The 20,719-nt window shown below is 46.3% G+C and overlaps 1 protein-coding gene across 3 annotated transcripts; it reads right to left on the reverse strand.

Annotated features, from left to right (window-relative positions):
* Nucleotides 1–35: 35 nt before the first annotated feature.
* Nucleotides 36–20,650, reverse strand: GGA3 (golgi associated, gamma adaptin ear containing, ARF binding protein 3). Of its 3 annotated transcripts, none has more exons than XM_074160395.1 (17): nucleotides 20,601–20,650; nucleotides 15,018–15,102; nucleotides 14,179–14,254; nucleotides 13,578–13,676; nucleotides 12,642–12,765; nucleotides 11,566–11,669; nucleotides 11,075–11,155; nucleotides 9,946–10,083; nucleotides 9,148–9,229; nucleotides 8,534–8,650; nucleotides 7,176–7,439; nucleotides 6,464–6,531; nucleotides 5,737–6,059; nucleotides 4,961–5,226; nucleotides 4,607–4,776; nucleotides 3,748–3,858; nucleotides 36–2,571 (listed from the first exon to the last, which is right to left on the reverse strand). In XM_074160395.1, the coding sequence occupies exons 1-17, from the start codon at nucleotides 20,638–20,640 to the stop codon at nucleotides 2,461–2,463; spliced, it is 2,259 nt and encodes a 752-aa protein (XP_074016496.1). In that variant the 5' UTR covers nucleotides 20,641–20,650; the 3' UTR covers nucleotides 36–2,460. The 3 variants fall into 3 exon arrangements, with proteins under 3 accessions (XP_074016496.1, XP_074016498.1, XP_074016497.1); XM_074160397.1 differs by lacking the exon at nucleotides 20,601–20,650 and adding an exon at nucleotides 16,607–16,664 and having other exon boundaries at nucleotides 2,461–2,571; XM_074160396.1 differs by lacking the exon at nucleotides 13,578–13,676 and having other exon boundaries at nucleotides 2,461–2,571; nucleotides 20,601–20,640.
* Between the last annotated feature and the right edge of the window lie 69 nt (nucleotides 20,651–20,719).

Below are 20,719 nucleotides of genomic sequence, written 5' to 3' on the forward strand. Positions count from 1 at the left end.
TCATTAGTAAGGGCCATCCACAGAGCAAAGTAGGGAAAACAATTTATTTAACATGCAGCAGAACAAATGCATTTGAGATGTATGTACAGTTACGGCTGCTGGGTATGAAGCAGGAACCTCACCCTTCAGACAAGGAACATTCATAGTTTAATTTCCAAAGCTTTTAACAACGCGTTGCCACGCAGCAAGACTGCGGCACCTTCCCGTTTGGCTGCACGGCGCGGGCAGCGCGCTGCCGGTAACACTGAGACCAACCCCGTTCTGCTGGGAGCACGTGTGCTCCTCTGGCCTCCTCAAATCACAGTGAGTCACGTGTAGGCATCTAGAGCAGTGAAACCCGCTTCCTCGGACACCCTGCCGGCACCTAAGCGCCACCCCTGTGCCGACTGCGTCTGAAATGCTGGCAAGAATGTGTCTGAGGCAGGAAGGATCATAGAATCATAGAATGGTTTGGGTTGGAAGGGACCTTAAAGATCATCGAGTTCCACCCCCCTGCCCTGGGCCAGGACACCTCCCACTAGACCTGGTTGCTCAAAGCCCCGTCCAGCCTGGCCTTGAACACTCCTTGACCAGTGTTGACCCTCTCCTGGTCCCTTATCCTTGATTTAAAACTGCTTTCTTTAAGGATCCAAACAACATACCTGTCCCTCTCGCCTGCCTTCTATGTCAGGGAGCTGATGGGGCTGGGGTCTTCATCAGCTTCAGACCAGGAGTTACAGCAAGTTCCTTGGCCAAGCTTTGATTCCACCTTCAGGGGCTTCTACAACTGCCTGGGCCTCCAAGTAGGACCTCAGGCCTCCAAATCCGCTGAGTTTTTCACCTCTAGTGATTCTTACTTTGTAACACAGTAAGGAAAATTAAACTATAAATAACTCCAAGCTGCATTTGCAGTGATGGGTTTCACAGCCACCATTAATTCCAGCAGCACTTTCTCCTCTGGAGTTTCCTTCCTAAAACAGGCAGGGGTCTCCTGACGATTTTCTCAGCGCTTGAGCCCACTGCTCCCACTCGCAGTTTGGTAAGAGCTGCCGCTCGACAGCACGGCTTGAAACGCCGAGCCTCCTGTCCAAGGACCCGCCCCATCTGTGTTCTGTCAATGGATGTTAAAAAACCCACCCCTGATAATTTAAAACAGTCTTGTCTCAAAGCTGGTTGAGGCGCTGCTCGAGACTGGAAATTGAGAGGGAGAAGGAAGGGACTGCTGGAATCCAGTTCAAGTGATTTACACCCAATTTCTGCGAGGCTGTAGCTGGAGGGATCAGCTCTTCTGTCCCCTGCGAGCACTGAACGCTGATGTCCAGCAGAACTGCTTTCCCCCTTGTGGAGACCATTGCACTTACCCACCGAGTGCAGGGAACAAATAAAACAGGGCATTAAACCCGGCACATGCATCGTCACAGCCCAGTGGAGCCTTCTTCCCTTTCACTGTCTGCTCGTTTCTATTTAAATATCCTACAGCTTTATTATTTACATCTTGTATGTCGTTGTACTCATCTCAGTAAAACACGGTATTTGACTACATAATAATACTGCCCGCGTGAGGGGACACGAGAGGCCTCTCTCCTTATCCCTGGATTCAACCACCGCACCTGATTAGTGATTGTACAGACATTTCTGCGCTCCGGGTGCTGTCCTCCACCAACACCGACCGCTCCTTTCCACCCCCCTTTACCTCCTCACTACGCGTTTCCTCTTTTCCCCACGCTATGGAATGCGATGAAGGCAGAAAAATAACCAGTGTAACCATATGCATACAAAACTCAGCCCCAGCTGCCCGAAATGGACACAACAGGGAGGCCGCTAGCGATATAAAATAAATACAGCAACTAAAGGTACAGCAGCGACGCACAGCGCACAGCCAGGGGCTGCGTTCCTCGGGATTGAAGCAGCGGAGGGGAAGGGAGGGAGCAAAGCGCCATTTCAGTGTAAAAAAACAAGCATTCCCTCACGGAACCAGCGTTATTGCTCAACATGCTCAGCGGGTCCGTCTGGCACTGAGGAGGTAAAAGTCCGCGGGAGGGCACGGGTAAGGGCTCTGCGCTGAGGAAGCTCCCGGCGGCATCATCACCCCACCAGCCTGCAGGTATCTCTGGACAGCAGCACAGGAACACGCCAACTAAATCCCCTTCTGCTGACAGGTCTCCCCCTCAAAATACAATAACTTCAAGTTTAATAGAGTGGAAGATAGAACCGGATTCACCCAGAGGTCAAGATAAAAGCAGCTGGCACTGCCTGTCGCTGGCTGCCGCTCAGTTCATGCTTGGCATAAATGTCCCAGGACCCCTTCGACGTGGGGCAAAACATTCTGGACTAAAGCTACAAGCGGAGTGTTCAGGACATGTAAACAAAGCTGAACGTCACCAGTGGATAGCGTGTGCGTCCCTCCCCACCTCACATTCATTCCAGTCCTGCGGGATCCTTCCCTGGTCCTGTCACAGAGTCTCTGGCAGTGTCCTGAGGTCATAGGTTCCCCCACTGCTCTACCGGGGGAAACTGATCCACTTCGCCAACCTCTGTACTGGGCTGGTCTCCCAGCGTGAAGGTCAGTCTGTATCTCAGCCTCACTTTCTCCTGCAGGAAAGACAAAACCCAAGAGCAACATGAGAACAGCTCCCGAACAAAACACCTCAGTGTTACAGCTCTACAGAGCGCACAAGCCTTCTGTTGCACGTAGGAGGGGGGAAGTTCGGGGAGTAGTTCAGCTATTTAGCAAACCCGAGTTATTTACCTTACAGTTTTTATACCACAAAAGCTTTATTGCTTAGCACGGAACAGCAGGAGAAAAGCAGGAATGACCTGTGATAACAGTTTGCACATCCGTGGCCAGCACCCACTGCTTAGCTGCTCTCCAGTGAGCCTGAAGAACGCTGCTGGAATAGTTCCACATATTCAAAATTAAATTCCTCCTCTCATAGAGGAAGATAAAACAGTTCCTGCTCCGCAAAATTCCTAGTAAAATGGTAAGCAGGAGACGGAACTGGTCCTTCAGTGGGGGTACCTCCATGTACCTCACAAAGTCTTTCAACAATCCACCAAACCCCTCTGACATTTATCCTTTTGGATCTCAAAGCTTTCCGCTGATACTTTAAGGACCCCTTTGCTGTAATTCTCAAGTAGTAACATCTCGACTTGTCAAATAATTAGGAACTGCTTCAGCATACAGCTTTGAGCTTTATGGAGCCGGCTACTTCAATGAGTAAGAACAGCTACTCAGGTGCTCCCAGCACTATCAGCAGCAAAGAAAGCATTAACCACATTGTTTCACCGGCCACAGGTACCTCCCCAGAGAATAACGGAACAGACGTGATCCGACATTTGTCTGTTGGTCCAGTTCTGTCAGGCTACAGCCTCAACACAGCAAAAGTATTTCCACAGCACCAGCTAATTTGACATCCATCTAATTATCACCAAAGCCAGGCACTTCCCGTGCACGAGGGAATCAGACAAACTCCCAATACAGCTCTGATCGCTGCCCTCTAAAGCTGAGCCTTATCTGACTGTTGCTGGGAGAAACATACAGGTCCTGCTCATACTTTTCTTGCTGATGGTCTGTTGGAGAAGAGACTATGAACAGGCTCCCTCTAGCCCTGAACTGAAACACCAACGTTTTGCAGTAACCACCTCTGGAGGGCACATTAGGAACAAACAGCTTTATCTGCTCAAACGTTTGGTCCAGCTCCCCTGCAGAATTCAGCCTACATCAAACGTGTCTGACAAGGAAAGGATAAACCCCACTGTCCCTCTCACCTTCGTAGGATTTGCCAGAAGCATGACTTGGGTGATGGCAGCAGGTGGCTGGATGGGATTGAATGGAGACAGCTCTGTGCCAGAGGGTGGTTGTAACTTCACTTTCATGGACTGCAAATGAAAAAGAAAGCAGAACCTCAGGGATTATCTCCTACTGTGGGGACAACGAAAGACGCACACACAGGCTGGGGAGACAACAGCACACATCCAAACTGGAGAGAATCAATCCACACGCGAGGATGAGGAAACAAGAGCCAGCCCGGCTTGTGCAACGTGATAGGAAAAGGCAGACTGACAAGTCAGCCCAGGGTAAAAGCACGGGTCAGGTGAACACCAACAACACCTTCCTGACTGCTCATGCCAGAGCATTTAATGTGAACACCTTCAGGACAGTAGGCAGATCATAGCTGAGATTGGGCCAGTTTTCAAAACACAAAGCTGCCTATCCAAAATTATCTAGGTGCAGTAAGACTAGAATGGAACATATTGGCAGATTTAGGACATCTGTTAGAAATCCTGATTCTAAAGACCTCAAGGATGGCTCTGTCCATGTACCAGCCCTGCCATTGTGCTGAGTCACCTTCATGAACAGACACAGCTGGATTGATACCTGCAATAGGTAGTGTTCTACTTATCCTATTCAGTGTTTTCTGCCTCTGACAACCACCCTGATGTTTTGGAAACGGGCAGAGCACAGCCTATAGACAGGCAGAACCAGAGCACAGCCTATAGACAGGCAGAACCAGAGCACAGCCTATAGAAAGGCACAAGCAGGCTGTCCCAAGTCCCTGAGTTCACACCCACGCCTTCCCAAAAGCCCAGTTTCACATCGCCATAAGTCTGAGCCGCGCGTCCCTACCTTGGGCACAGCAGCCTGCAGCACGATGTTCTTCACAGGAAGCGGTGCTGTGTTCAGCATGGAGACCACCACCACCAGCACATCCGACCTCCCTGGCGGGCACTCCCTGGCAAAGTGCAAGAGGATCCGGAAGCCGTTCTTGTCGTAGGCTGTCACCGGGAGGGCACTGCCTAGCGCAGAGAGAGAGGGGACAGGAACGCAGGTTTACGCTGCAGAAGACTATCTGTAGCAGCATCAGGCAATCTGACTGTTCATCTGGGACAGCTCATCCCTCCTCTGTACTTCATAAGCTTTGTCAAGAAGCTTTGCTTTTAAAAAGTGTTCAGAGAAAGGTGGAAAACCTGAGATACTTACTGGGTTTAATGGATTCCAAGGGCACATGGACATTGGCCAAAGAAATTTCAGGTGCTTTCATAGGACTGCCTTGCTGCTGGAATGATGCCGGCTGGAAGAGAGGACTTCCTGAGCCAGCAGTGCAGCTGCTTGGGAAAGGAACCGGAGGGGCTCCAGGGGCAGTGGCTGGCAGTCCTGCAGGTGCTATTAACGGGGCAGATGTGACAGCAGTTGGCAAAGTAACCCCAGGGAACACCGAGGGTGTCACCACGCCTTGGGTGGCAGTCCTGGAATAGAGACAGAAAAAAATATGGGAAATTGAGCTGAAAGTGAAGCAGGTGTTTCACCACAAACCCAGAGATAACAACAGATCATGAGGACAGAGCAGGGGCCCAGAACCAGACTGGAGTCTCATTATCATCTCAGGTAAGGAGAGCTACAAGGGAAGCGGTAGTGGTGGGGTCAGGCATCACTTCTCTAAGTCAAGAAGAAAGCAGAGTCCCACCTTTGCTGAGGTGGGCAAAGGCCTCTGTACCTCAGCAGCCTGTTCAACTTTACACCACGCATTTGTACCGGGCAACAGAACAGCTCTGTTGTGCTCTACCCAGTAGCGCCTGCCTTTCCTTCCCGGAGCTGAGATCCTTGTATTAGTTTGTAAACTGAAACCCTCCGAGAGGAAAAATCCCAGTCACACATTTCTACCAAACCAGAGAGTTGAGGGTCTGCCACTGAACCCAATGCCACAGCAAGCTCAGCCTTCTAACTGCAACAAAGCAAAGCCCAGGACTTTAAGTTACCCTTTGGCTTCTTCAAGGAGTTGTCCCAAGGGATCCATCTTATGTGCCATATTGCTCCCCACAGATGAGCTGAAGTAGCCAGGAGCAGCTGGAATAGTCTTAGGAGGCCCCGCAGGGACAGCTGGTCCAGCAGAGAATACAAACGGTGCTGTGTTTGGTGCCGGGATGCTGGGAGCAGTCTGAGAGGCTGTGAAAGCAGAAGGCAGCGTCACCGACGTTCCACATGTGGTCTGTGATGTGGGATGCAGAAGAGGGGTCCCTGCAGAGTTGCAAGTGACAGTCACCGTCTTCGGATTAAAGAAATCCAGGTCCAACTGGTCATTCTGAAAGAGAGGACAAGCAGATGCTCTCACTTACTGCTACCCCCTGTTGCAGAGATGGCACTGTTACAGAGGGAGATAGATTTACCGCAAAAACAGGTGCTGGGTGGCAAGCAGCAAAGTCTGTGGCCTATGTCAGGGCTACATCTGATCTGTAATTTAAGCAAAGGAAGTGCTAACATCATGGGGGTCAGGTGGGAAACTGAGAAAGCCAGGTTTAGGGATATCTACTCTGTTCAGACACAGCTATCCCAGATTATAGGACTAAGCCAAACTTCCCCTCAGAAACTGAGAGGAACTGTCCCTCTGCCTGTATGTGTCATCACATGTTTTTCCAAGGTAACAGAGTGTGTCCTGAGACCTCCCACAACCCCTCCCTCCCCTTCCTGCGAGACCCTCCTTTGTACCTCAAACATGCTCCACTGGTTGTTTTCTGATGTCTCCTTTGCTGCTGTAGGGGCTGGGTCATTCAGGCCTGAAAGGAAAAATAAGAAGTAGGTGACTGGAGGAGAAAGTGAGTCAGGTGTCATCCCCTGGCAATTGTTTCAGTACCGTCAAACTACTTGATTCAGCTCTGCCAGAGCCCAAGAACCTGATGAAAGACTGAAAAGAGCTGCAAGCCTATGATTAGGAAAAGAGACTGACAGCAGCAGCAGCTGACAGCACCCCCTGCACACAGCTCTTCTAACCCTTCCTGATTTGCAGCGTCTTTGGTTGCTCAGATCTGGGCTCCACAGGCAGGCGTTCTGCAGGGTTCTATAAGCAACCCCTCTAAGGCACCTTGCTCTTTAGCACAGCTGCAAAGTCAGGGGTGAAATACGTACAGAACTGCAGCCGGCACGTCCGGGCACCTACAGGTATCAGACTGCAACTACACTCAAGTTATTACACTTGCAGCCTACCCTGGGAAGATCTGAGTTTTTAATACCGACTCATTGACAAGGTCTTATATTCAGGATGATGCCAGGGAGCGTCCCCTGGACTTCTCTAGAAACCAAAGGCATCTCATGCTCCTTTCAGGCATGCCGTGTGTGCAGCCAGCCCTCACACTGAAGGAAGAAAGCAGTCTTTGTTAGGGATGGATTGAGTAGCCCTTTTCTGGGCCCCTCGGTGTCTTACCTAAGCACAGAAGCTCCTCATCCAGCAGGGAGAGGGAGTTGGTCGTGCTGCTCTGCTGAGTGGCTGTGGCTTCCACTTGGCCAGAGGAACCGCTCCGCAACTGGGCAAAGGTCTGGGGAGGAGGTGGGAGAATGGGGATTTCTGCTGGGGCTACTGTGGGGGCTGGCGTCAGGGTGGTGGGTGGCACTGGAGGTGGCGGGGTGCTGGTGACGTCCAGTCCACCAAGGTCAATGAGGGTGTTGAGGTGACTTGTGGAGTTACTCCCTGCAGCGGACAGGAGAAGAGCACTACTAGGAAAGAAGGTAAAAGGCTCAGAGCAAACCCCAATGTACAAACAGATCCTCATTTAATCATGGGTTACGGCTCTTTGTAACAGAGGAAGCCCACGTGCTTTCCACCTAACCCCTTGCTGTCCACAAGCTACTTAAATCAACCCAGATACTTCGGAAATTTCTATCTGAAAATCAACATCTGCTCCAACCACTGCTCTTTCCCCAGTGTTTCTTGTAGCATAATTCTTAGTCTTTTCAAAATCCTTTCAGCTCAGGTGAGGCTTTGGGAGATCCTACAGAATTACAATAAACAAAGGCTACCAGAGAGCCGAGGAAAATTCATACTGTCTGGATCTAGAATTCCCTTCACATTCAGGACAGTCTTGTCTCAGTAAGATGCTGTCAGGTAGCATTACGCATTCCTCTGCTGCTCTCCATCCAGAAATGTGTAAGCGACTCCCAAATGGTACCTCTGCCACACACGTGTCCAGAGCTTTCAATGGTGAAACTGAAGTGTAAAGTGGGCGACTGGCCTAAATTTGCAAACGCGATTTCTGGCAAAACCAGGACCCCTGGCCTGGCTCCCACTCTCCCACTCTCTCCAGCACTTCAGGGCATGCTCTAGTGGCCGAGATCGTAGGGTTGGTTTTTTTTGTGTGTGTGTGGTTGGACTCGGTGATCTCAGAGGTCCTTTCCAACCATGACAATTCTGTGATTCTATTGTCCTTTTGATAAAATCGTCCTCTTCTTACATGTCACCATTAATAAACAGGACAAATGTGGGGAAGAAAATGTATGAGAACTTGCAGCCACACAAACTGTTCAGATGCAGGTTTGATACTGATGTTATCAAAAGTTTTAGTAATTTGGAACAGGCATTGGAAAATGCAAAGCTGCATCACTGTTGCTCATGTCCAGAATTGTCCATCCACTGCTTAGAAGCTGGCTTGTCCCCCTCTGGTTCACAAGATGCTGGCCACAGGAATCGCCAATAGCCTACTTTACCACAGTTAATAGGAAATCCCATTGAAAAGACTTAGAATTGCAGGATTCAAAATTAAAACAGTTGGCTTCCCAGGAACTCACCTTCCACTACAGACATCCCAGGGAGATCCACTTCACCATTGATCACTTGCCCCTCTATTATTTTTTTATAGGAATTTATCACACGGGATAAATTGTCACTGGCCTGCAGAATATCCCCTACATGCAAGAGAGACAAAAACGACCTCCAAGACTTCAGTAACTTTGCTCCCACCAATGCTGAGAGTACTCAGCTATCAACTAAATAATCGGCAAGAAAAAACATAATTATTTGGCCATGAGCTCCATTACCCTCTCTTTGCCATGCTTCTCTAAGCAACAACCTGACCTTTCTAGGTCCGTGCACATTACAGCAATAATGAAAAAAATTAGTCCAAAGCTTTGTTCCCCACAGCAACTCCCCTTCTCTTCCAAAGCAGCAGCTGTCCCCCATTATCGCCCCCAGCCTCCCTAACCACCAACTCCACTGTCAAGTCCTTGCCTGAATTGAAATGATAAGCATAAAGAAGCAAGGATCTTGTCTTTCATGTGCTTGCTCAAAGCGAAGTGCATTCACAGTGAAGAGGCGTCTTTACAGCAGCCATTCCCTCGCTGAACCCTTGCGCAGTCCCAGATCACAAAAGCAATTAAAAAAGGAGAAATATAAATTCATTTACCCAAACTGCTGTCGTTATCCTCTGTCTCACTGGCCAGCTTGAATAATGTCCGTCTTTTGGTTTCACACCTTTCATAGAGCTCCTGGGAAGACAGATTAGGACAAAGGGTTTCATCAGCCAGAAGCCACTTTCGGCAACACCAGTCAGCCCAGAATGACTCCCCAGGCATGCACTGGAAAGCTCAGAACAGAGAAACCAGTCTCCCTGTGCTGGACACGCCAGTGTGGCTGGACCAAGATCCCCTGTCCCCGCCTATCACAGAGCTGTGAAGCATTACGTTAGCCTGGGAGGCTAAACACAGCCTGCACTTTCAACACAACATCTCTCAGTCCTCCCTCACATCAGCACTTAAGACCAGCTCTAGCCCAAAAGAGATGTTCCTTTCTGGTATTACAGTAGTCCATAAAAGCACAAGGAAGAGCGGAATTGTGCTTCAACAACTAGGCTTCAACTGTGCTGCAACCTCTGCTTGGAGAGTCTGCAACCACACAGAAGAAAGGTGGCAAGAAGGAAATGTTTCACAGGAACAAGCCAGTTTCTTAAGCCTCCTACCATTGTTTCAGAAGCTTGTTGTTAAACACAAGGAGGTTTAACTTTTTAAATTAGATAAGGTGTTACCTTCAAGGCCCTGGGCTTGTCCAACCATCCCTGGTGTCTATTTTGATTTTTACCTCCTTGATTTTCTCCCAATCTTTTAACACTAGCTCAAACTCTTTGTAATTCTCTCCAAAACTCAAGTCTGTAAGAAGAAAGGACCGACCACGGGATTTCTGGGAAGAAGGAGCAGCTCAGACCCACCTTCATGAGCTCTCTATCGGCCTCTGATGAGTCCTCTTTGCTGTAATGAACCAACATCTCATTCAGCAGCTTCACGTTGTTATTTACCTCCTCCAGCGTGTGCATGCGTTTCGTCACTTTTTGAATCCGAGCCTCATCCTTCAGGGGGTCAAACACAGACATAAAAAGTGAGTTTCCCTGTAAAGGTCCACAGTATCACAACAGCAGGTGTTATCTGTTAAATCACGTAATGTCTATTTAAAGCTAAGCTAGAAAAAAAACCCAACAAACTCTCCATTCATGTGAAGCTGTGCTTATTTTATTATCTTTTCACCACCATTCTGAAATGATAAAACCCCCTGTATTTCTGAAAAGTCTTATTAAATGGTCTTTAATGTGCAATTATACCACTAAAAATAGAAAAGTTTCCAAAAGTTCCTTTCCAACCTTTTCAGAAGATTTTTTCTTTTGTCACTTGGTGCTATTTTATGAAAAAGATGTCTTTGAAGCAAAACATTTACTAGTAACAACAAGCACTCTTTGGTAGAAAATGTCCACCCATCTCTGATTTGAGATTCAAACTAAAGGAAAGTCTGCCCTGGGGACAGGAGAAGCTTGAATGGAAACATTACAGCAATCTATACATCCTCTTCAGTCTAGAAGTGACCCTTTTTTTTAGCCAGAAACAGAGTGAGTCATTTCCTGGACTCCAGAGTTTCCAATGACTGCCATGGATGGACGCACCACAGCTCTACAAACAGGAAGGTGTTTCCATGAAGCCTGCTTGTGAGAAGACCCAGTCCAATGACTCAGTCCTCATTGTCCAGGGGTAATACTGCAATGGTCCCACCAAACCTGACATGAAATACCATCTTGAGTGATGACAATGTAGTTAATTACAATAAGGGGCATTCAATCCTTGCCCCAGAGACACCAACTGTAGACATTTTTGCGATACCAACATCTCCCAGTTGTGAGCTGGAGTTTAAGTCTTAACTAAGGAACGTACTAACACAATGCTCCCAGAGCCTCAAAAAGCCAGGTGCTGCCACTCACATGATCCTAAAGCTCTTCACCATTTCGGAGTCAAATTGCTTAAAACCTGGAAAGCAGACTGCTGACTGGGATCAATCCTACAGGAATTTCTTACCTCTTTTACCATGGATTTTATAAGCTTGTTAGCCTCTTGTAAATCATCTGGGTTTTTGCTTTTCAGCAGTTTGGCTAGAAGCTGTAAGATGAGAAGATATTCAGGAAACAAATAAAGACCCTTTGGAAAAGGGAAGTAGCTAAAGGAATGTAAGTGAACAATTGAGGGGAAGAGAGCCCACTATTAGAAAGCTTACCCTGCTTTCATAGTTATAGTGATTTCAGCTGGAGTAATTTATGGTTTATTATTTTATGTGAGTTGCTCCCTTCTTGCTTCTACACAGGAAGTATCTGTGAAATCTCAGAGTTCTGACACTAGATAATTTTTCTTAACTTTGGGTTAGGTAGGGGGACAAAGCAATGAGTTCTGTGAAAGTACACACCACCAGCCCAAAAATAAAAGCCAAATTATTGAGTATTGAGATTAGTAAGTAGTATTAGCATTGCGTAATCACTCTTCATTAGTGATTATGATACAAGTCTTCACTGTACCTTGGATTTCTCCTCGTCATCAAACACAGGGTTTTTGGGACGAGGCGGTGGAGAGGGAATCAGGGTTCTGTCTGCAGGAATCACAGGATCAAACATAACGATCCCTGAAAGCAGAAAGGGAACCCACATGGGTTTGCACATGCAGTCACACCAGGCAGTGCACCCAGTTATTCACAAGCCGCTCTCAAATCGAACACGCAGCCAACGCGTCCATTGATACCAGCACACTGTTCTAATGAACAATACAGGATCAAAATCACTGAGCCTGCTAGCTGGAAAAATAAAGAAAGTTTTCTTTGATAAAGGCCAAAACCCCAGCAACTGTGTTTCCATGTCCATACTGCTCCTCTAGTAGCTCAGTATAATCAATAACTCTCCACTATTTGTCTTTCCCCCTTTCACATTAGCTGTTGAACCCCTAAGTGAAGTCTCAGACAACCCAGCTTTGTGCAAACTTAAGGGCATGACATTTGTTTACATAAATGAGCTGAGCAGGAAAGCAGACAGCAATGCAAAACGGGATGATGAGCAGACTCCCAACCACGGGTGGGGAAAGAGCCAAGCTTCCTGCTTATTCCATTCTCAAATCCCTGGATTTGTGCTGTACCTCAAGAGCTTTGCTGGAACAAATTTTTCTTGTGTTGGAGCTGTATGCTCCTCAGCTGAGCCTTTTTCACTGTGCCTACACAAGAAATTTTTATCAGTCGAATGAAAGGTACAACTGTAAAGTGATCTAGTTAGAAGAACACAAAAGGCTACATGGAGGCTCTTAGTTCACTTTAAATTAGACGTGTTCAAATCTAGTTAATAGCTAGTTCCAGAAAAACTCAAAAAAGGCCCTGCAAACCAAACCAAAAGTATTTGCAAGGTGTTTAACTAATGTAGTTAAAAAAGCCAATCCAAGACAGCCCAAGGCATTTAAATATAATGAGAAGCTTTTCAGGGAATTTCTCCCTTGTTCTATCTCCCCTCAGAGCTTGCCTTGACCCCATGTAATTAGAAGCTGTATATTTTGTGTCATTCCTACTTAAAGCACAGGCTGGAGCGAATGCGTGAACGAGCAGCTGGCTTCCTACCTTGTCGCTTCAGCATGTAGTAGGCATCCTTGATTTTGGATTCTTCTGGCAATGCCACTGTCCAGCTATACAGCAATTCAATGACTTTGGTCTTCACCTTCTCCGAGACCCTGTCTCCCAGGTACTAAGGGTGGGGAAAAGATGTCAGTTTTCCACGTTCCTTGTTTCTTTTTAAGAGTAAAGCCCAAACCCAGAGAATGGGCATTCAGTGATAGACACTAAAAGATGTATAATCCAAGTTCCAAGATGATCTAAGATACTAAGATATTAAGAGGAAAAAATTGTTCCTCAAATATATTTGAAATAACAGTAAAGAAAAGCTGTGATTATATTCAGTAAAAGAAAAAGCAGCTACTCTGTTGGTTTCAGGATTTTGCTATTTAAAAATTACAGCAATACAGATAACCACCCTCCATCTTATGGGAAAGAATCTTGGAATACTTTTCTGCATCAATCATGCTGTGGAGTGCCTCTGTCTATTTTTCGCTACATTAAACTGATCATGGATGTTGAAGGACTATGCCAGGCACTCTTAACACAGCAAAACGGCACCATTGATGATTAGAACTCCATGGTGTGTTGCTAAGTCCCTTGTTTTCACCTCTGCATCACACCTTTCCTCTACCGATGCTGGGGGTTTTTTTTGGTTTTTTTTGTTTTTTTTTTTTTAAAAATACAGCCCAAGCTTTAGAAGCCCTTGAGTTATATGAAGGATTACAACAGCACAGAGACTATATACTGATGGTAAATAAGTACAACTTACTGAGAAAAATAGTAAGCAGAGCATTAGAAAAAAAACCCAAACCTTAGCTAACAAATGTTCTTGAGTATAGGCTAATAAATCCAATGAGCCAGACAGAGCACTGCAAACATTTTGGACGTAGCTTATGGAGGCCAAACAAAAAGTAAATACAGCCATCAGGCTCATGGACTAACCTTCGGAGACACAACTTTTATTAACTCGTTTAAAAAGCGAAACTTCCCTACTTCATTATGAAATCTTCTCCCACAATTCTTCATACAAGCTTCCAGCACCTGCATTCAAGTAACAAAAACAGGGGCTGAAATGAACACCAAAACTCTTCAGTAACAGCGTACCTGTGTTCTGCTTACAGGGGAACTGAAGGACCCACACCAGTAAGACATGGATTCCTGCTCTGTGAGACAGGCAAGAATCTCCTGTCTTTAGGGGTGACACATCAAGACAGGCTGGTCTCCCACATACACATGGGTCAGAGTTATCTCACCATTAGGTCTCACAACAACGAACACAAATCTTGACTGAAGATAACAAGTGAAAGCAGCTAAAACTAAACCAGAGTTATTTCTGACTGCTCTATTGCTAATGAGCAATCCGGACGTTTCAATTACGTCACTCTGCTCCCTCTCACCGTCCATTCCCCCCCAGCAAAGGGGAATCAGGACATTCAGCCCCAGAACCAGCCCCACTAACACACATCGTGCCCCTTTATACTCCGCACAGATGACATCAAATGGTGTATAGCTGGATTTAAGAGGAGGGGTAAGGACTACCTACTGTCAAGGCTTGGACTGCCTCCCATTCCTGTGGCGACTGGATTTTATGAGCCAGGAGTCTCACAGCTATCTGTGGCCTGAAACAAAGCAGGTCTCCATTACAAACAAAGCAGGTGAACACGCTGAAGTATTTTCAAACCTGCACAGATTCTGCTGTTCAAACGAGATGTCTTTCACATAATTAAAAGGAAATGCCATTTAGGACTTTTTATCTTTCCATCAGCGTACAAAGACTAACAAGAAATGTCCAGGACATCTTTGTAGGCCTGGGTGTTTGCACATATGAAAGGAAGCGAGGGCTGGTAGTCTGAGCCAGCAGTTCCAGATTCCTGCTTGGGAGGAGCCAAACAACTCCCAGTACAGTCTCCAGCCCAGGAAATCACTTCATTTCTCTTGCATTAGTTTCCTTTTTCCAGAATAAAACACTTATTCCTTTGCTTACAGGAATGCTGTGACCCAGGAGGTTTCCTCAGTTAAGGAATCCTTGTGAAGTTAAATCCTTGTGAAGATTTTAAAGACATGAAGCCCCATCAGACACTAAGAGTTATAACCCCATTTCACAGACTAAGTTTGGCCAGATGAGAATCTTGCAGCTGCAGAAGCTGACATTAGAGGCAGATTCAGAATTTCCATTTTCCCAGTGCTCAGTCTGTGTATAAGCCACACTGCCTTTCACAGAAGGGAAACCACACTTCACAGCATCTTATTTCTTTTGTAGCCAGATATTCATTGCGATATCAATATACATATAAAATAAAACATGGAATTTTGATAATAAAATTATATATTTTAAACTGTGAATGTTAATTTATTAAGTCTAGAATGGTTTGGGACACCCACCCTTCAAGTTCTTTGTTGATCTGGTCACAGAATCCGATGATGTATTCCCAGTCTTCCTGCCTGTTAGATGGGTTAGTGGCTTTATCTTTGGTAAGGAAAAGAGAACATATTACCAATCAAGCAAAAGAAACAGTATAAAAGGTCATGCATTTCCTAGACAAAAGCATTTGACATCTGTTGCCAACTATAAAAAAAGGAGAAAGAAGTTCACACGTGGTATGTCTGTTCAGGGGAAAGGGTGTCTCCAAGCTGAGACATCCAAATATCCAGCAAGAATCACTGCTTTCCAAAAAAAAAAAAAAAGAACAGGTGCCAAATCTCAAGTACTTAGAAACACCCTATTTCCATACTCTAAATGAGAGTACAAGATAAAATATTTGAGTTCATACAGTTTCCCTCTGCCTGAAATGTTATCTCTTTCTACTTGGCTATAACATTAAACTCCTTAAAGGCTAAACCCTCACATTTTCTACATGGGAAGTTATTTTTGTATTCCCTGGGAGTTTGGTAGAAGTAAGAGCTGGAACATCAGATGTTTAATATAAGTCATTTAACATTAACACTTGTCTTTAGAGTGCCAGCTGATTTGTTAGATGCCTTAGCATTTCTCCTGGGAATTATACACTGAAATTTATTATTACACATTGAGAAGTTCTTGGAAGTAATAAACACCATAGCCTGTAACCTGATCAGGAATTCCAATCCAGCACACTCACACGGAGAGACCGATGCTCTACTGACTGGGCTATTTCAGGCTCCTGAAGGATCCTCCCGCGGGTACCAGGACCTCGCTTATTGTACTGATTAGTGAGGCTATCAGCATCTTTTCTATGTATTCCACTTAACTCTGATGGAGCACTGAATTTTCAGTAAACCAGATTCCTGCTTTAACCTAATTTTCCAGCCGAGATGACTGGATGTGATGATTTTTTCTTTCTTGTAAGGCAAGAAACAACACGCTGTAGCTATATATCTAAGGGCTGGCATTTAAGAAGCCTTCCTCAAAATTTTAATAGAATGGAAATAGACACAGAAAAGAAAATATTGCTTAGCCAGATAGCATAGAGCAGGGAAAGAAGGACGGGGTGAAAAACAGCACACATCTCTGTACTTTCATCACAGAGGGAAGCATAACAAAATATACACATACCACATAACTGTAATTTTTAATCATGATTAAAACATATCCTTTCACCTTTCCATAAGCAGATAAAAACGGTCGTAAAGCATCTACTCTGAAACATCACTTTCACAGTGCACCTTAGTCCTCCTACCATGGCAGTCCTAGAAGGTTTACTCCTATTTTCCTCCTCATGAAAGAACAGTTGTAAAGCAATTTTGTAAATTGTTCCATGCATTGCACCTGCAGAGGCGAATCTCTGTGCCTGCTGCTGCCATTCACAGGACCCTCAATAAGCAAAAGGCCAGGGAGGACTAACCGTAGGATCACATCTTGCTGTACAAGCTAAGCTACCAAGCTATTTTTTGAAGTCAAGAGATTCAAGGGAGGCTTAGTTTAAAACGCAGCTGCTGCAGAGCCAAGCAACTGTTCAAAACATGTGGCACTTAAACCTTATTACCACACTCACAACTGCTGAACACCCTGGAAGCATCATGAAACCACAGACTTACAACAATCTAAAGCCTTTTCACGCAAGTCAAATGGTATTGTGCATGGTTCGGTGCTCCAAAGCACCTCTGCTGCTCTGCAGGTCTAGATGAAAGAAATGCGGTTCTTGGCTGGAGTTAATGGAATTTATGTAATAAATCCAGGAAGAGCACAAACAAGTAAGGACACTCAACTAAATGAACTCTTTGCTGGTTGCACATCCCGAAATTAGGAAAGAGATCTGGTACAAACAGGAAAATGTAACCAACATCTCCGTGTTCCAAGTGTTAATTTTAAAGCTGTTCTGAACATCTCCAAAGATTTCTTGGAATGACGCTGGATTATTTCACACTCTCAGACTGGGTTCAGATTCATTGAAGTTTTTGCACCAAAAGCTCTCACATAAAAGTAGTAAAGTCTCAGAAGGAGAGAGATTACTGAAGGGAAGCTATGATCCACATGAAGAAACTCCCTATTTCTAGCATTCATAAAATCTCCATGTGAAAGCCCAGTTCATAAAAGTTAATAAGCTTGACCAGAAGTCCTGCCCTTGCTCTGGAAATCAATGTGTTCTCATGACAGAATGCACAGATACCTGAACTGATTTGGGTACCTATCTCAGTACAGCCACGTGAACACAGCACCCCAGGTGAGCTAGCTTACCTTGCTTAACCTTTTCAGGACATCCCTACATGAAGCTGCACCGTGTCTATGAAGGCATAACTTAAATTCCTCTATTTTTATGCAGAACACTAAAAAACGTGGGCAGGGAGCTCTTGCTGCACTGCCTTATAAATATCCTTCAACCCTTACGTGAAAGGATTTGTTCCAGGAAGAAGAGTTTGCTGCTCCGGAATATCAAATCCTTGGCTTCTTTGTTGAAACTGCCAACAAAGGCCCATTTGGTAGCAGATATAAAGTTTGCTTTCAGAGACTCTTGTCCACCAGGTCCTATCCTGAAAATCCCATTTCATGTTGGCAACTAAGTGAATCTGAACAAGCAACCTTGGGAACAAAATTCTCAGCACTACCCCAGTCCTGCCACCACCTCTGCCTTAGCTTTCAGACACGGCTTGGCCTAGGCATCAGAGCCATCCAGCCCCCGGCTGCTCTGTTAAACCCTGAAATGCTAACGAGTCAACATTCAGATGCATCATTAGATATGAAACAAAGGTGCTTATTTTCTCTATAGAGAAACCATGTTGGAACGCAGAGAACCACAGACCATTAATTGACTAGTAATGAATGCTCATATTTTCCTGGGTTTACTTCTATACTGAAATGAGACAAAAGCCATCCCAACAAAGGGTTTCTCCAAGTCAGGCTTAGCATATGAATTGGAAATCCTTGGCCCAAGCATGCAGTCTAACAGTGAGATTCTGTTTGTATCCCCGGGAAGAGGAGGAGAATGCTGATCCATGACAATACAAGGGAAAAAGAAATTAAGGCAACCATAATATTTCATCCATCTGCATCTATTACATGCCTGGACATCGCCTAAGCCTGACATGAGTGTGACAATAAGCTTCCTTTTGGATGCAGTAGAAAACGCAGCACTAAAGTCAAAGGATCCAGCTGTGTTTGTACAACTGACGTTATTTTCTAACCTCCTTTCTATTTCAGCTAAGTGCAGAAGAAGAGCCCGCTGGCAGGGAGAGAATAGAAAGGATCACCTTCTCTCATCCCAGCTGCCTGAAACAAGGCAGGAGACATGAAGATGCTAGATCATCACTGGCTGAAGTGCAGATCTTGCTGCAGTATTAGGACATGAGGATGATGTTACTTCACGGGTCTATGACTCCACCTGATGACAGAGACAGGGCAGTGTGGAAAGCCACATATCACCGGTATTAAAAAAAAAAATATCATTGGCAATAAGAAATTTTCCCTCTTCCTGTGACTGGGAAGTTGGCTGTGCTGCTGAGCAATTCTGGCCCTTCCCTTTAGTAAGGGCACAGCAGGCGCACACCCTCAAGGTTAGCACTAGACATGGTGCAGCTTTGTGATGGTTACAAGAAAGAAAACCTCAGGAGGTCTGGTGAAAGTGCTGAGATGCACCAGCCTTTGCACTCTGCCTGCCTGGTCTGCACGGCTCCTCCGGTAATTTACGTACACTAACTGCTCTCTGCTCCCCTACTATGGGAGGAGCGATATAATCACACCAGCACAAATCACTGTAGCAGTGACCTGGCATAAATGCATCCTCTTAAACGAGGGAGCAACACTCAAGCTTTGAAAAATGTGTACACCTCTGCAATCAGGCTCACTGCAACATTTCTTACAGTGAGTAAGGCCTTTGCAATGCTAGCCTTTAGCATACGTTCTCTGGTGCAGAATATCCTACTGCTTGGCCAAGGGAGATAACTTCTCTCTTAACTTTAATTAAAAAATAACCCCACAAAACAAACAGCCAGGAAGCTTTCCAGGCTATACAACCTAAAATATCCTTCCTACTAGAGATATTTTCACACACAAAGTGAACTTGGTGAGTCAGTCCTCCTCAGAGAAAGACGAAAAGGAAGGGATGTGGGTGTTTCTTCATGTGTCTCGCTGGCTACAATAAAAGATATTGACAAACTGTGGGAGTTCAGAGGAGGAGCAAAAATGGTAAGAGGACAGAAGGGATTGATCTAAAATGAGAAGAGCTGAAAACATCATTTAGCCAGTAACTCCTATAACAGAGGATGATACCATGTATGTGTTCGAATCTTAAATAAAAATACCAAGAAAGAACAAGAATTATTTAATCTTGTTTATGGAAGGTAACTCCAAAAGGCTAACACGTTATATACCCTAAGGTATGCAGGGTAATGGCCGTCTTCTGCTGTTGGCTGAGTACTTGGGAACTTCACTCGCTGCTGTAATCAAACAAATAACTATTAAAAAAAGAAGAAAATCTAGGCAACAAGCTAGCGATGTGCAGGATAGCCTCCCAGGGACAGCAGCAGGAGCCCTGTGCGTGAAATAGATGAAAAACAATCACTGCTATGACTGATTCATTCAAGAATCACCTCCCGATCTGCCAGTGCTGGGTTGGGAACTCACAGCACAAGGTTCTGTACAGCCAACAGCCCAAAAGCCACCCGATTCACGGATAGACACACAACAAGGGGATACTCAGCAAGGGCTGTGGATGAACAAGCCAGGGGTTTGGTGGGTTTTTTTGTTGGTTTTTTTTTTTTTTTCCCCCCGTCCCTAACATTAGAGATCCTGTGATAAAAAATACCTTTTCCTGACAAAGGATTTGTGAACATTCCAGTCTGTATGGAATGGACAGCCATACCTCCTACCCTGAAACTGCAGCTAGGTGTAAAGCAGAATTTGTCTGCTTGAAAAGCACGCTTGTATAACACATTAATACAATTTATTTGGGAAACCTCTACGGTTCTGAGCCTCGCGAACAGCACTAAGGCTGTACACTTTGCCAACCACAACTCAGGCGAGGGAAGACAAGACAGCAGGCTCAGACACATACCATTACGGTAAAAAAAAAAAAAAAAAAAAGCCACAGCCTTGCAGGTGCTCAAGCAAGACGAGCTACAAACCTGCCTGTTCCTCACACCTCCCAAGGACCCAAACGGCTGCCGTGCCCTTACCCCCACAGCTCTGCACCTCTCCGCGGGCACCGGACACCCGAGCGGGGGAGCCGAGGGGAGGCCTCAGCCCTTTCCCCCCACATCCCGGAGGGCGCGTCCCCGCGCAGCCGAAGGTCTCTTCTCCGGGGGATCGTCCTCAGGGTGCTCACAGCCCGCCATGGACGGCCCCCGCCACGGCCCCGGCCCGCTCGGGAGCCTCCGCCTCGCTGAGGGGAGCGGCGGGAGGAGGGCTACCGTGAGGCGACGGGGCTGAGGGAGGGGAAGGGGGGGATCTCAGACCGGAGGTAGCGGGGCCGGGGAGGCTGAGGGACCGCCGGCCGGGGAAGGCTGAGGGGCCGCGGGGCTGAGGGACTGGGGGGGGATGTCCAGAGTACTCACTCAGCCAGGACTCCAGGCTCTCCCCTTCCGCCTCCGCCATGTTGCCGGCCCGCCCCGAGGCCACGCCCCGACCGCGCGAGAGCCGTGCGGGGAGGGGCGGGGACTGGCCGAGGACCGTC

The sequence above is a fragment of the Numenius arquata genome, chromosome 17, assembly GCF_964106895.1.
Source record: "Numenius arquata chromosome 17, bNumArq3.hap1.1, whole genome shotgun sequence".
NCBI lineage: Eukaryota > Metazoa > Chordata > Aves > Charadriiformes > Scolopacidae > Numenius > Numenius arquata.